Below are 13,664 nucleotides of genomic sequence, written 5' to 3' on the forward strand. Positions count from 1 at the left end.
CCCACATGATGAGTAGTCGCTGAAATTTGATTCAAATCTTGCATGGCATGTTTAGAAACAAGGGTTCCAAAAAAGGAAAGACCTTGTAAAACAGAAAATGTTGATGCTCTGGTGCATTTGTGGTTGTGTTAAAATTGAATACTGTGACTTTAAATGTTGGGCAGGGTTCCTTGGCATGCTTGCATGCTAGGGAGCTCAGTAGGGCAGCACACAATCACGGCATAACAGCAGCCAGTCAGCAGGTCCCCAGTGAGTTGTGCCTCTCTGTTATAGGCAGTAGCCTACGTTCTCTCCCTCTGGTTTTTGGGTTCTTACGTGTTGTTGTTCTGGCTCCTAAGAAACAAATTAGCGAGACTTTGCGAATGTCCAGCAAGAGTATTTTGTTTTCTCTAACTTGTCTGCTTGTGTGCCACAAAACAGGAAAGGCACAATCTCATCCAAAATAAAATAAACTTCTCAAGCCAAATGTCCTTTTGAAACAAAAAAATGGAACCATTTCATTCTGGTCATGTTGATCTTACTGAAGCGCTTCACTTTTCATTTCCCTTTCACAGGGAGGAGCCTAAATTAGGTTTCCCTAAATCCATGATTGGAATAGCGACGCAAAGCCTCACTAGAAGCCAGGCAGCTCAGAAAGAATGGGATGATCACAATACAGTAGAACCCTGTTCATCTGACCCTCCATTATCTGGTTCTCCGTATTAACCCAACAACCAGTGCACACAGGTTCAGAAATGGGCAATCTCTCCTATTGTCCCTAGATGGCGCTGCAGCCTGGCACTTTCCCATTCATCCGCCTATCCGACGTTTTGGTTAACCAATCTGGCCCTGGTCCCAACTCGATGGGATAAAGGGGGTTCCGCTCTCCTTGTGGGTGATCTTTTGATGCAGGGGATCTGCTGCTGGTGTTATTCCTTGTGGAAAAGTACAAATTGCAAAACTGATGAGAGGGGCCTTCTGAGGTGGTCGGGAGGGGTCACGCTGTTACCTGCAATGTACACAAGTCCCACAGCAGGGACGCACCTTGGACCGTGCATATAAACAGGTTAATAGTGCATCACAACAGTGAAGCCGTTGTCAAGATGCTATTCTGTGCAGAGGATTGTAAGACAGCCCCTGTTCCTGATCTGAGGCCTGAATGCCATAGGGATATCCCACTCAAGAGCATTGAAGTGTGTGAAGAGGTTACCGTAACTGAAAGATAGAGGTCATGGCTGTGCTGCAAAGTCATGGGCAGGTATTATCAAGCAGGCCAGGCCTGACTCACAAAAGTTGCCTAAGATGAACACTGGGATCACAACCTGCACCCAGCAAAGCATCCCACATTTTGCTGATGAGTGTGGGGGGCAGAATGGGAGAAAACACAAAGGGGCTTGTTTGAAGATTTAACAAGGGAGTGATGGTGGTTAGCATCATGGGCCATGTAACTGCAAACACTGTGTGCCCTTAGCCCAGAGGTGGGCAAACTGGTTCCCAGCCAATGGGAGCTGCGGGGGCGGTGCTTGGGGCACGGGCAGCGTGTGGAGCCTCCTGGCTTTCCCTATAAATAGAAGCAAGATAGAGGATGTGCTGCGGCTCTGGGAGCCACATGGAGACATGGCACTCGCGTTTTGTCGCTCTTATCTGGACTCTGTGCAATTGGTCCACATCTTTCCTGAAACGTGGTGCCCAGAACTGGACACAATACTCCAGTTGAGGCCTAATCAATGTGGAGTAGGGCAGAAGAATCACTCCTTGTCTCTTGCTTACAATACTCCTTCTCTTACCTCCATATTACAAGTGGCAAACAGAGGTAGAGGGAGACTAAACCCAGGTTTTTAAAGCCACATAAATCCCATTGATTTCAATAGGAATTAGGAACTGAAATTCCCTTAAAAAATCTGCCCCTAAATGATTTGCTCAAGGTTGCAAAGGAAGTCTGCAGTGGAGGCAGAATTTAAACTCAGACCCCTCAAGTCTTAGGCAAGTGCAATAATCTCTGGACCATCCTTCCTTTCTCCTGGGTCTGTCTAATGCCGTGTTTCTGTCTATCTAACCTCAGACATAACCGTGTCTCTGTCTATCTAGTCCCATAGAAAAGCATCCATCTGTCTAGTGTTTTCCTGTCTATCACCTTTTCATAATTAAACCAGGAACTATGCTATGAATAAGAAGTCAATTAAAATCACAAACTAGGAATAAATTCTGATTAAGTTCAATAACCAGCATTCTTGTTGAAATCAGTAAGATTTTCACAATGGTTCACTGTATATTAAGCTGTGCCTGATGTGAGCATCAGTAGTCTGAGGACGGATAGCTTCGTGGTTTGAGCTTTGGCCTGCTAAAGACAAGGTTGTGAGTTCAATCCTTGAAAAAATCATCTAAAGCCTGAGGTAAAATTCTGTCTGGGGATTGGTCCTACTTTGAGCAGGGGGTTGGACTAGATAACCTTTCAACCCACTGTCATGGGTCTACCCTCACTTGAAGCTGGGGGGTTTCAAAGTGAGGACCAGCATGTCTTCCCCCACCCCAAAATCCTTAGGGTAGGTCTCCTTCAGGCTGCCACCACTCGGTCAATTACGTGGGCCGAGACACCCCTATATTCCCCCTCCCACTCCCCTTTCCAGAGACGTTCCCTGGGGAAATACAGATCCACTCATCGGAGGGAAACCTCCCCCCCCTCTCTCTCTCCTAGCCACTGGAAAGAGATACCTGATTCAACTGTTTGAATCAAACCCAGGAGGAACTATCTTCCCCCTCCCTTCTCTGCCCGGAGATAAGCCTGTCTCACCACCGAGAGAGTGTCTTCGCCCCTCCCCCTATCCACAGTAGAAGGGATTTAATCAAGTCTTTATAGAAAGAATTTATTAAAAGGAAAACAAGAAAATACAGAATCTCTATGAGCCCAAGCTGGACACTCATAGGGTATAACCTTGCTAAGTTCTGGAGAGAATCCTCTCTCTTTCTCAGTACAACAAAACAGCAGAATTAAGAATAATCAATAACAAACACACAGAATTGCAAGCATAGGATTATTAGGTGAGGACACAACGTATCTTTCTAATACTCACTATCTTGACTAGAAGAAATTAGTTCAGAAAGGTGGAAACTTGTAGACTTGATTAAAACATCTGGACTCTTGTAACTCCAGACGGCTAAAGACAAAGACCCCCCCAAACAGAGGGAAAAGTTCCCTCCTAGGAGTTTCAAATTCTCTTTCCTGATTGGTCCTCAGGTCAGGTGCCCACCAGGTACTATGCTTTAACCCTTTACTAACTATTCATGACACCCACAAATACACTTAGAGGAGCATGGCAAGATTTTAATCAATAACTCCCAGGATTAGGGCTGTGAAGACCGTTTCTTTCAGAGCAGCAGGACTGGATGTCGCACAGCCAAAGGGCAAGGAGCATTGTGCTGCTGAGCGCTGAGCGAGAAGGAACATTTGCAGCAGCAGCATGAGAGGGTGCAGGACTCCAGTAAAAAGTCAGGAAATGCACCTGCACGTGCCTGTCGGATTCAGATCTTGATTGGCGTTGTCAAGGGCCCTCAGTAAAGAGCCTGTCCTGCCACATGCCATTTAGATGAGCCATGGGAGGATCCTTATCAGGCAGGATAACGAGGGTGATGCTGCAGCTGGGAACAGGGAAGATCTTGCCAATGTCCCTAAATGCCAGGATGTGACCTCACATTAGATCAGGAGGACCAGTTTGGAGACGATAGCAGTGAAAACTCTGGAGAGGGGGATGTGCCTGGCCAGAGACTGGATGTCCAGGTGGTTACTGCAACTCTCTAACCCCTCCCTCCCATTGTTTTCTAGAGAAATTGAACTTTCAACACTGAGGATTTTGCAAGTTATGGGCAAATAATTTACTGTCCTGGATATTACGCCCTGCATTGCTGTGTGTGTGTGTCTGTGGGGTAGTGCAGACGCCACAATATTTGCATGGCCTCCTCTACCTTCCTCTCCCCTCCACCAGCCTCAGCTGGGCACAATCCCAAGTGGATGCAGGGCACTGGGGGGAAAGGTTTGGGAAAAGCAAGCTTTGCTGTTTATCCAAGAGTTCACAGTATGGGCTGTACGGCTTGTGCTGGAGCCCACGGTCTGTAGCAAGTTCACAGCTAGAAATCAGTGCCCCTCTGTCCGTTTCACCGCGGGCAGGCAGGTGGGGGTGGAGGGGTTCAAACACGGCTTGGATCAATGTTCTCCATCCTAGCTCAGGCTTTGGTTGGTTTCCTTCGTTTCCCCCCAGTCCTGGTAGCTTATTCTGGGAAGTTTTTCAGGCAGCAGGAATTCTCCACGGCCTTTCAGGAGAACTGGGAGTGCAAACCTGCTCGGGCCTCCATAATAGCCAGGTCCCTACCACATTCATGGCTCACTTTGACTAGTTTACAAACCTCTGGCCTTGAAATTGACCAACATCACCATTTCGATGTGTCCACCTGACATTTCCTGGTATTGTAACCATGGGGGTCCCGACCAACCTGGGAGAATGGGGGAGTTCAGAGGTTGTTGTGGGGGGGTCACAGCATTGCCACCCTCATTTGTGTGCTGCCTTCAGACCTGGGCTCCAAGGGCAGCAGCCAGCAACCTTTCTGAAGCTAGAGGAGGTTCCCAGATGTACAGGTGGGTCCCTGCTATTGGCAGCATCTCAGCTCCTACTGACTACTTGGGAGCACCTCGGCTCCTACCATTTTCGGGGCATCCAGAGAAATGGACACGTGAGCCCCAGAAGGAACTGCAAGGGAAGCCCCGAGCTCTCACTGCAGAGGCCGGGCAGAAGCCCCGAGCCCAGGCACCCAGAGCGCCGGCAGGAGTGGGGAGGGGCATGAAAGTCCTGAGCCCAGTGCCCCAGCACTGGCTGCAGCCACAGGGGGCCAGAAGCTCTGAGTCCGGGCACCCAGAGACGTGACTGGAGCAGAAGCTGCCAAGGCCCAAGCCCTGAGCTCAATCCTGGGCTGATGCAGCGCACTCACTTCTGCATTGCCTCTGCAGGAGAGGAAGTCCTGTCCCCAGCTGGGCAGACAAACAGCTAGGAGGCCCCTACTGGGTTCTCCTGGCTGGGGGGCTTCCAGCAGGATGGGGAGATCGGATTTCACGGGGCAAGGCTAATTCGATCTAGCCAAAAAAGGCACAACAAGAACCAACAGCTGCCAGCTGAAGCCAGAAAAATTCAAATGAGACGTAGGCACACGTTTTTGACAGTGAGGGAGACTAGCCACTGGAACAAATTACCCAGGGGAGAGGTGGAGTCTCTTTTTCCTGGTGTCTTCTCGTCACAACTGCCTCTCATTCTGGAAGGTGCCTTTTAGTGACTTAAAAGCAATTGGGCTTCATATGGTGCAAAGTGTGTGAAATTTCATAGCCTGTGAAATAGAGGCCAGATTAGGAGATCGAATTGTTTCATAACCTCTATGAAAAGCTCAGTGTGGGGTGCGGAACAGACTCTGCTGTTTTACTGGGTGGCCTGCTTGCTCCCCAGAATCAATAACGAGCAAGTGGGGTGATCCGGGGTGCAGCTCAAACACCCAGCTGGGCTGGCCAGGGGCAGACATCAGGCCTGCCAGGGAAAGGTGGGTGTGGCAGTGATGTCACAAAGGCCTTTGGCAGGAACTCAGCCTATTGGGCAACGATGATGAGGCGTCTGTGACCTCACAGAGCTCCCTTGCCAACAGCCAGGCAGACAGGGGTGTGGGGCAGGGGGAACCTCGGAGAGCCCTGTAGCCTTGCTGCAGAAAGCCTCCAGCTCGCGGTCTCTCACCGAGGACCAAGAGACGTTGGTGTGCAGGAGATTCAGTGCCTGTGGTTTTCATTCCCGTGTGTATTTGTTTCCAAGACGTTGTCATCTGTGTAGAAGGTAAGAAAAAATATAGGCTCTAAGTACAAGATAGGGGACTCTATCCTAGTAGACTCAAAGGCATCACCACCCTCCTAGGGAAAAAGTTTTTCCTGATATCCGAGCCTTCCACACTGCAACTTGAGAGCATTGCTCCTTGTTCTGTCATCTGCCAGCTCTAAGATTTCATGAGAATCAATCTTTCATTAGGAAAATAATTCAAAAATGCAAATACAAAACACTTTGAGTGAAATCAACCCCTCCTGATCTCTAGTGTCTGGGAGTGTGGGCCTTGGGGGCCAGACTGAGACCCTCATGGGCTAGTAACACCCAGGAAGCCAGTAAAATAATTCCAGTTCTCTTAGCATCCAAGCCCTTGATGATTGATGATCCAGTAGCTCTATCCCCTAGTTTTTATCCCTAGATTGAGGGAGGAAAACAAGTTTGCCTGTTTTGTGAATTCCCAATGGCTTTCTTGAATTTCCACAAACTAGTCGATTGAACTGAACGATTTGAATAAACTGAAAGGAAGACAATATTTTCTGCACCTTTACTGCTGCCCAAAGCTGGGTTAGCATTTCAGCTAGCTTTGCTTCCGGGGCCTTAGCTATCACATCAGTGGTGCAACTGTCTGAAGAGCTTGGCAGTGAACATGTTCTACTGGATGTTATTTTTTCTCTTCTATTTAAATTATTTAAAAGATTGTCATAAATTGGGCCCTTATCAGAAGTTGTCAATTTCCAATGTAACGATGACAGTGAGGGAGACTAGCCACTGGAAGAAATTACCCAGGGGAGAGGTGGAGTCTCTGTTTCCTGGTGTCCTACCATCATACCTGGTTGGGAAGGTGCCTTTTAGTGAATTACAAGCAATTGGGCTCAATAGGGTGCTAAGAGTGTGAAATTTCATAGCCCGTGAAATAGAGGCCACATTAGGAGACTGAATTGTTTCACAACCGATGCCTCTATGAAAAACTCAGTGTGGGGTGTGGAACAGACTGTGCTGTTTTACTGGGTAGCCTGCTTGCACCCCAGAATCAATAATGAGCAAGTGGGGTGATCCGGGGTGCAGCTCAAACATCTAGCTGGGCTGGCCAGGGGCAGAGGTCAGTCCTGCCAGGGAAAGGTGGGTGTGGCAGTGACTTTGCAAAAGCTTTTGGCAGGAACTCAGCCCATTGAGCAAAGACAATTAGTTGGGAATTGGTCCTGCTTTGAGCAGGGGGTTGGACTAGATACCTCCTGAGGTCCCTTCCAACCCTGATAGTCTATGATTCTATGAGTGAGGCGTCTGTGACCTCACAGAGCTCCATTGCCAACAGCCAGGCAGGACAGGGATGCAGGGCAAGGGGAACCTTGCAGAGCCCTGGAGCCTTGCTGCAGCAAGCCTCCATCTTCGCTTTACCAGAGAAAGGTTATGAGCAGACAATGGCTGGAAGTTGAAGCTAGACCAATACACACTGGAAAGAAGGCGAGGAGCATTTTTAACATCAGAGTTTGGAGCAATTCACTGAGGGTTGTGCTGGATTTTCCACAACTGGCCTCTTTTAAAATCAAGCTTGGGTGTTTTACTAAAAAACCTGCTCTAATTCCTATGGAAATTATTTTGAGGCACATTCTATGACCGAAGTGAAAGAGAAAGTCAGACGACAGTGGTTTCCTCTGGGCTTGAAATTAATCTGTGACTCGCTGGGGGCGTTTGGAATGTGGCCATTTTGCTTCCTCTTCCTCCTTCCCTCTTGTCCCTTCTTCTCAGTTGGAAAACGGGCCACCAGAAAAGCCTGATTTCCACCCTGTGCCCCTTCCATTCGTGCTGTAAGCTGAAGGGCATTGTGACTTGAGAGTGAATTCAGCCAGTCAGTGCTAACTCTCCACCGGTGATTTGCATAAGTCAGTAAATGAACCTGCAGGTTTCCGTGGGAGCGATGCCCAAGGCAGGGCTCAGGCTTCGGGTTTATGCTCCGGGTTAGTGGAGTCAGGAGCGACAGGTGGCTGAGTTCCCTCTGGTGTCACAATGTTACTGCTCAGGATTTGTGGATTTGAAACTTGGAAACCAGGAAGCGCAGGAGAGGACTGGCTTAGAAAGTTTGGCAGTAAAATGTAGGTTTTGTGGCAATATCCTGTGCAATTGCTACTGGATCCGGGACGGAGACAGCATTCCTGCTCCTCCCACCACCTCTTAGCTGGGCCTACATAAAAGAGACTAACTAGAGTTTTGCACACTTGTTTGTTTGAGACTGAGCAAATAAGGCCCAACAAATTACTGCCAGGATGACTTTTGCTGCCTCCTCTCCTTGAACAGAATACAAGCAGTTTCTGATTCTCTCAGATGAAGTAGTAGTTCTAAAATCAAGGGCAAGATCAATCTGTGGCTTTTTCACAACCCAGCCCCCGCCCCCCAGAAGAGATTTTATTTTTATTTAAACTGGGTTTTTTAAATTTATATTGAAAAAGTTTTTTTTAAACATATCCAGTATAAAATTTCAAATGATGACAAGTGATGTTAAGGCCTCTAGTTGCTCCAGCCTATTAAAGTAATTTAAATAACTACATATATGAAGAAGTCCATGTTTGCTGCCAAGAGTCAGAGGAAGTCAAAGCACTAAACTGTTGGAAGTCATTACCTAAGCACCCGGGCGTCCAGAAGTTATTGAAACACTCAGCCAGATTTTGGCAGCACTAGCCTCTTCTGTGGGTGCAGAAAGAATATTTTCTTCATTCCAGTTGATGCAGCTACTTCATTCAAATGTAAGAAACTGATTAGGAGTTGAAAAAGGATGAAGGCTTCTTTTCCCCTTGTAAAATATGAATAAAGGCTAGAGAGGAGGAGGTGTGAGCTACTACTTCTAAAATCTGGAAGGATGTTATGAGCAGGAACAATCAGTTCAGTGCACAAACTAGAGATACATGCTTAAATAAATTTGTTAGTCTTTAAGGTGCCACAAGTACTCCTGTTTTTTTTGCGGATACAGACTAACACGGCCGCTACTCTGAAACCTGTTCTTTACCTCAGTTTGTTTGAAATGAAAACAAATGGTTCAGTCAACCTTTTGTTTTTCTGTATCCTGCAAAACCAGCAAGTCAACATGTTTGAATGGATCCCTATTCCTAAAATCATAGAAGACTAGGGCTGGAACAGACCTCAGGAGGTATCTAGTCCAACCCTGCTGCAGGCAGGATCAACTCCAACTTCATCATCCCAGCCAGGGCTTTGTCAAGCTGACCTTTAAAAACTTGTAAGGATGGAGATTCCACCACCTCCCTAGGGAACCCATTCCGGGGCTTCACCTCCCTCCTAGTGAACTAGTGTTTCCTAATAGCCAAGCTAAGCCTTCCACAGTGCAACTTGAGACCATTGCTCTGTGTTCTGTCATCGGCCACCACTAAGAATTTCATGAGAATCAATCTCTCATTAGGAAAATTACTCAAAAATACAACTACAAAACATTTGGAATTAAATCAATCCACCCTGACCTGTAGTGTCTGGGGGTGTGGGCCTCTGAGGCTAGACTGAGACCCTCATTAGCTAGAACCACCCAGTGAGCCAGTAACAATATCCACTCCTGTTACCGTCCAAGCCACCGCAGTCCAAGGAACAGCTGAGGTCTGCGGGAGACAGAGGGGTGCTGAGAAGGTCTAACTCATGACTGCCAACCCAGAGATGTGTTATTGGCTTTGGATGGGGGACAAGGAGCAAATCCGTCAGTCACTACAACAGGTCCCACTCGGAGCCAGGGAGACTGTGAATTGAGTCCTGCTGGCACTGCCAGCTCTGGCTTTCTGGAGGAGGAGGAAGACCCCAGCTCCCCTAGCTGACCCTGAGGCACCTTCTGGGCCCAAATGGAGGTGGCCCGGGTACAGCTATGGAGTGTCCCAGGAGCGTTCAACTAGTGGCATTGTATTGTTTTCACAGCCAGTTTCAATTTCTGGATTCTACCCCTTGCCCTGCTGGCAGGGCATTGAGCGGCACCCGTTGCTGGCCACCTGGGTGCGGAGAGCGAGGAGGGTAAAGGGAGGAGCAACCCCGAGCATCTGCCATTCAGCTCCATCTGATCTAGAGTAAGTAAGTGGAGTTCTCCAGAGCCATCCCCCGTGTGGTGGGAATATCCCACCACTGGGGCTCCCAGCCCGTCCCTTGTCAGGGTTTCTTCCCAGGTGGAGGGTTCCTGTGCCCTGGGGTGGGATGTGTCGGGAGGAAAAATTGCCTCAGCAGAGGGGAGGTGGGCAGGGGAGCAGGCAGGCTTGTTAATGAGAGGCTGCTTTGAAGCCAGACTCATGGCTGCTCCCCACTCCGTTCCAGGATGGAGCGAATAAGGCGGATGCTGAGGAAGGCCGGGCACGTGGCTCCAGAGCCGGCAGCAAACATCAGGCAGCCTGCCCAGGAGGAGAGCAGCCCCTCTGTCCCCGCGGGCAGGGAAGAGGCTCGTGGCCAGGGGAAAGGGAGGAGCTGCTTCGCCTGCTGGAGGAGGCGGAAGACAGCAGCTCCTCTAGCTGACCCGAAACGGAAGTGGCCCCGGGTTCAGCTGTGGAGCAGAGAGCCAGGGGAGGGCAGGAGCCGGGGACGGCAGCTCTGGGGCTTCCAATACATGAAGCCAAGGAGCCAGGAGCTGCGCCCCAGGGCCCAGCAGGAGCCGCCAACCACCGTGGCAGCTGAGGGGCCTCCCGCCGGCCCCAGCCTGGCCCCGGAGGAAACTCCCGCCGGCCCCAGCCTGGCGACTCAGAAGCCTCCCGCCGGTCCCACCTTGGCGACTCAGAAGCCTCCCGCCAGCCCCAGCCTGGCGACTCAGAAGCCTCCCTCCGGCCCCAGCCTGGCCCCGGAGGAGCCTCCCGCCGGCCCCAGCCTGGCGACTCAGAAGCCTCCCGCCAGCCCCAGCCTGGCACTTGTGGCGCCTCCTCCCAGGCCAGAGCAGGAGTTCAGTGACAGCACCAGCTCCGTATTCTCCTGCGGGTCCAGCAGCTCCTCCGTGGGGTCTGGGAGCCCTGTGTTTCGAGGCTCCGTCTTTGGAGGTGAGGGGAGACCCAGGAGAAAGGGAGGAGGACTGGGGCGGTGGGGCACTAGTAACACCCTGTGCCCATGGGCTCGCCAAGGCGCTGGGACTGACCCACATGAGCCCCACTGACACCAGTGGGGGTGGCACAGCCACGCCCCAAGGCAGGGGATGCTGGGCGGAGTCGGGGAGCTCCGGCCTCCCCTGATCATGTTGGGGTGGGGGGCTGACTGCCACGGGGCCCTGAGGCTGATGGGGCTGAGGGCGTCTCTGGGAGGGGCAGGGTGGGGCCCTGGCTGCCATGGGGCTCCTTACAGAGAAAGGGGAAACATGGAGCCTTCTCTGTCCACTGCATCCCCCCAGCAGCAGAAGGGATTAAACTTTCTCCTTCCCTCCCTGGTGCAGACACCCCCAGCGCCCAGGTGTGGTGGGGTGAGGAGGAGGAGGAAGAAGAGGAGGAGGAGGAGGAGGATTCGTCCCCCATCACGCCTCAGAAGCCTCCCGCCAGCCCCAGCCTGGCGACTCAGAAGCCTCCCGCCGGCCCCAGCCTGGCCCTGGAGGAGCCTCCCGCCAGCCCCAGCCTGGCGACTCAGAAGCCTCCCGCCGGCCCCAGCCTGGCCCTGGAGGAGCCTCCCGCCAGCCCCAGCCTGGCGACTCAGAAGCCTCCCGCCGGCCCCAGCCTGGCCACTCAGAAGCAGCCCGCCAGTCCCAACCTGGCGACTCAGAAGCCTCCCGCCAGCCCCAGCCTGGCGACTCAGAAGCCTCCCACCAACCCCAGCCTGGTGACTCAGAAGCCTCCCGCCGGCCCCAGCCTGGTGACTCAGAAGCCTCCCACCGGCCCCAGCCTGGCGACTCAGAAGCCTCCCGCCAGCCCCAGCCTGTCACTTGTGGCGCCTCCTCCCAGGCCAGAGCAGGAGTTCAGTGACAGCACCAGCTCCGTATTCTCCTGCGGGTCCAGCAGCTCCTCCGTGGGGTCTGGGAGCCCTGTGTTTCGAGGCTCCCTCTTTGGAGGTGAGGGGAGACCCAGGAGAAAGGGAGGAGGACTGGGGCGGTGGGGGACTAGTAACACCCTATGCCCATGGGCTCGCCAAGGCGCCGGGACTGACCCACATGAGCCCCACTGACACCAGTGGGGGAGGCACAGCCACGCCCCAAGGCAGGGGATGCTGGGCGGAGTCGGGGAGCTCTGGCCTCCCCTGATCATGTTGGGGTGGGGGGCTGACTGCCACGGGGCCCTGAGGCTGATGGGGCTGAGGGCGTCTCTGGGAGGGGCAGGGTGGGGCCCTGGCTGCCATGGGGCTCCTTACAGAGAAAGGGGAAACATGGAGTCTTCTCTGTCCACTGCATCCCCCCAGCAGCAGAAGGGATTAAACTTTCTCCTTCCCTCCCTGGTGCAGACACTCCCAGTGCCCAGGTGTGGTGGGGTGAGGAGGAGGAGGAAGAAGAGGAGGAGGAGGAGGATTCGTCCCCCATCACGCCTCAGAAGCCTCCCGCCAGCCCCAGCCTGGCGACCCAGAAGCCTCCCGCCAGCCCCAGCCTGGCACTTGTGGCGCCTCCTCCCAGCCCAGAGCAGGAGTTCAGTGACACCACCAGCTCCGTATTCTCCTGCAGGGCCAGCAGCTCCTCCGTGGCGTCTGGGAGCCCTGTGTTTCAAGGCTCCGTCTTTGGAGGTGAGGGGAGACCCAGGGGAAAGGGAGGAGGACTGGGGCGGTGGGGACTAGTAACACCCTGTGCCCATCCGACCATCCCCCAGCCAGGGCCCAATCCACCCACCCGGTATCTGAGCCCTTCCCAGCCAGGAAGGAAACTCCCCCCGAACACCCTGGGGCAGGGGAGCAGCCTCCCCATCTGGCAGGTGGGAACTGAGATGCAGAGGAAGGGCTGTGGGCCTGGTCACACAATCCTGGGTGTAGATCTGGGAAGTGGACTGGGTCCCGGCCTAGAGCCTTTCCCCCAGGGGCACCTTCACTTCTGCCCTTTATTCTCCGGCCGGGGGTCTGAGAGTGTGAAATGAACAGGAGGGTGACGGGGTTCTGGCACACAGCCTGGATGGGAGCTCCTTGGCTTGGACCGCAGGCTCAGAGACATCTTTGTCATCCCGCTGTCCTTCTGTTATTGCTAGGAAGGGAGTCCCCCGATGAGGGGTCTCCAGGCTCCAGTAAGTCATCCTCATTCCAGCCCGCATGTACCCCCTGCCCTGCCCTGCCCTGCCCTCCGGTTTCTCACTGTTGACTCTGGCTGGACTCTTGACTCCGGTCTCTGGCTATGACTTTGGCGTGACCCTTCTTGGCTCCAGATTTGGGTTCTGAACCCCGGCTCAGTATTCTCCTTGCCTTTCTCTAGCCTCGCTCCAGGTCCTCCAGCCACCTGCTCCAGCCCTGCCTCCTCCTCCTCGTGCTCTTCCCCGACACCGGCAATTTCGACCACCCGGCTTCGACCTCCGGCGCAGATATGGACTCTGGCTCCGGATGTGCCTGCACATAGTCAACACCTGGCTGCAGTAGACAGGCCCCACCATAAATCAAAGCCTAGCCCTGCCCCATGACCCCTTAGTCCCTCCCACCTGTCACCGGAAGTTCTGCCCCATGGGGTATTACTGTGGTCAAGGCGGCCACATGACTGGAAGCCAGGTGTGTCATGTGACCCCTCTAAGAACTCCTCCCACCACCCTCTACCAATCAAGATGGGTTTCCTCCTGGAAGGACCACCCCAAGAGGAGATTTGACCAATCAGGGTGAGACCTGGGGTGAGAGGGTGACCTATCCCGACGTGTGTCTTGTGACCCCTCTAAGAACTCCTCTCACTGCCCTCGACCAATTAGGATCAGTTTTGTCCTGACAGGACTACCCCCAGAGGGGATTCTG

The 13,664-nt window shown here is 52.7% G+C and overlaps 1 protein-coding gene and 1 long non-coding RNA gene across 2 annotated transcripts; both read left to right on the forward strand.

Moving 5' to 3' along the window:
- Positions 1-5,692: 5,692 nt before the first annotated feature.
- LOC120395146 lies at positions 5,693-10,569 on the forward strand. The gene is made up of 3 exons (XR_005592492.1): positions 5,693-5,837; positions 9,726-9,871; positions 10,113-10,569. It is a non-coding gene; the product is annotated as an uncharacterized LOC120395146 (long non-coding RNA).
- Positions 10,570-11,910: 1,341 nt separating this feature from the next.
- On the forward strand, positions 11,911-13,367 carry LOC120395148 (lysine-rich arabinogalactan protein 19-like). The gene is made up of 3 exons (XM_039519303.1): positions 11,911-11,929; positions 12,243-12,470; positions 13,144-13,367. The coding sequence occupies exons 1-3, from the start codon at positions 11,911-11,913 to the stop codon at positions 13,302-13,304; spliced, it is 408 nt and encodes a 135-aa protein (XP_039375237.1). The 3' UTR covers positions 13,305-13,367.
- Positions 13,368-13,664: the final 297 nt, after the last annotated feature.

The sequence above is a fragment of the Mauremys reevesii genome, unplaced genomic scaffold (genome assembly GCF_016161935.1).
Source record: "Mauremys reevesii isolate NIE-2019 unplaced genomic scaffold, ASM1616193v1 Contig99, whole genome shotgun sequence".
Lineage (NCBI taxonomy): Eukaryota > Metazoa > Chordata > Testudines > Geoemydidae > Mauremys > Mauremys reevesii.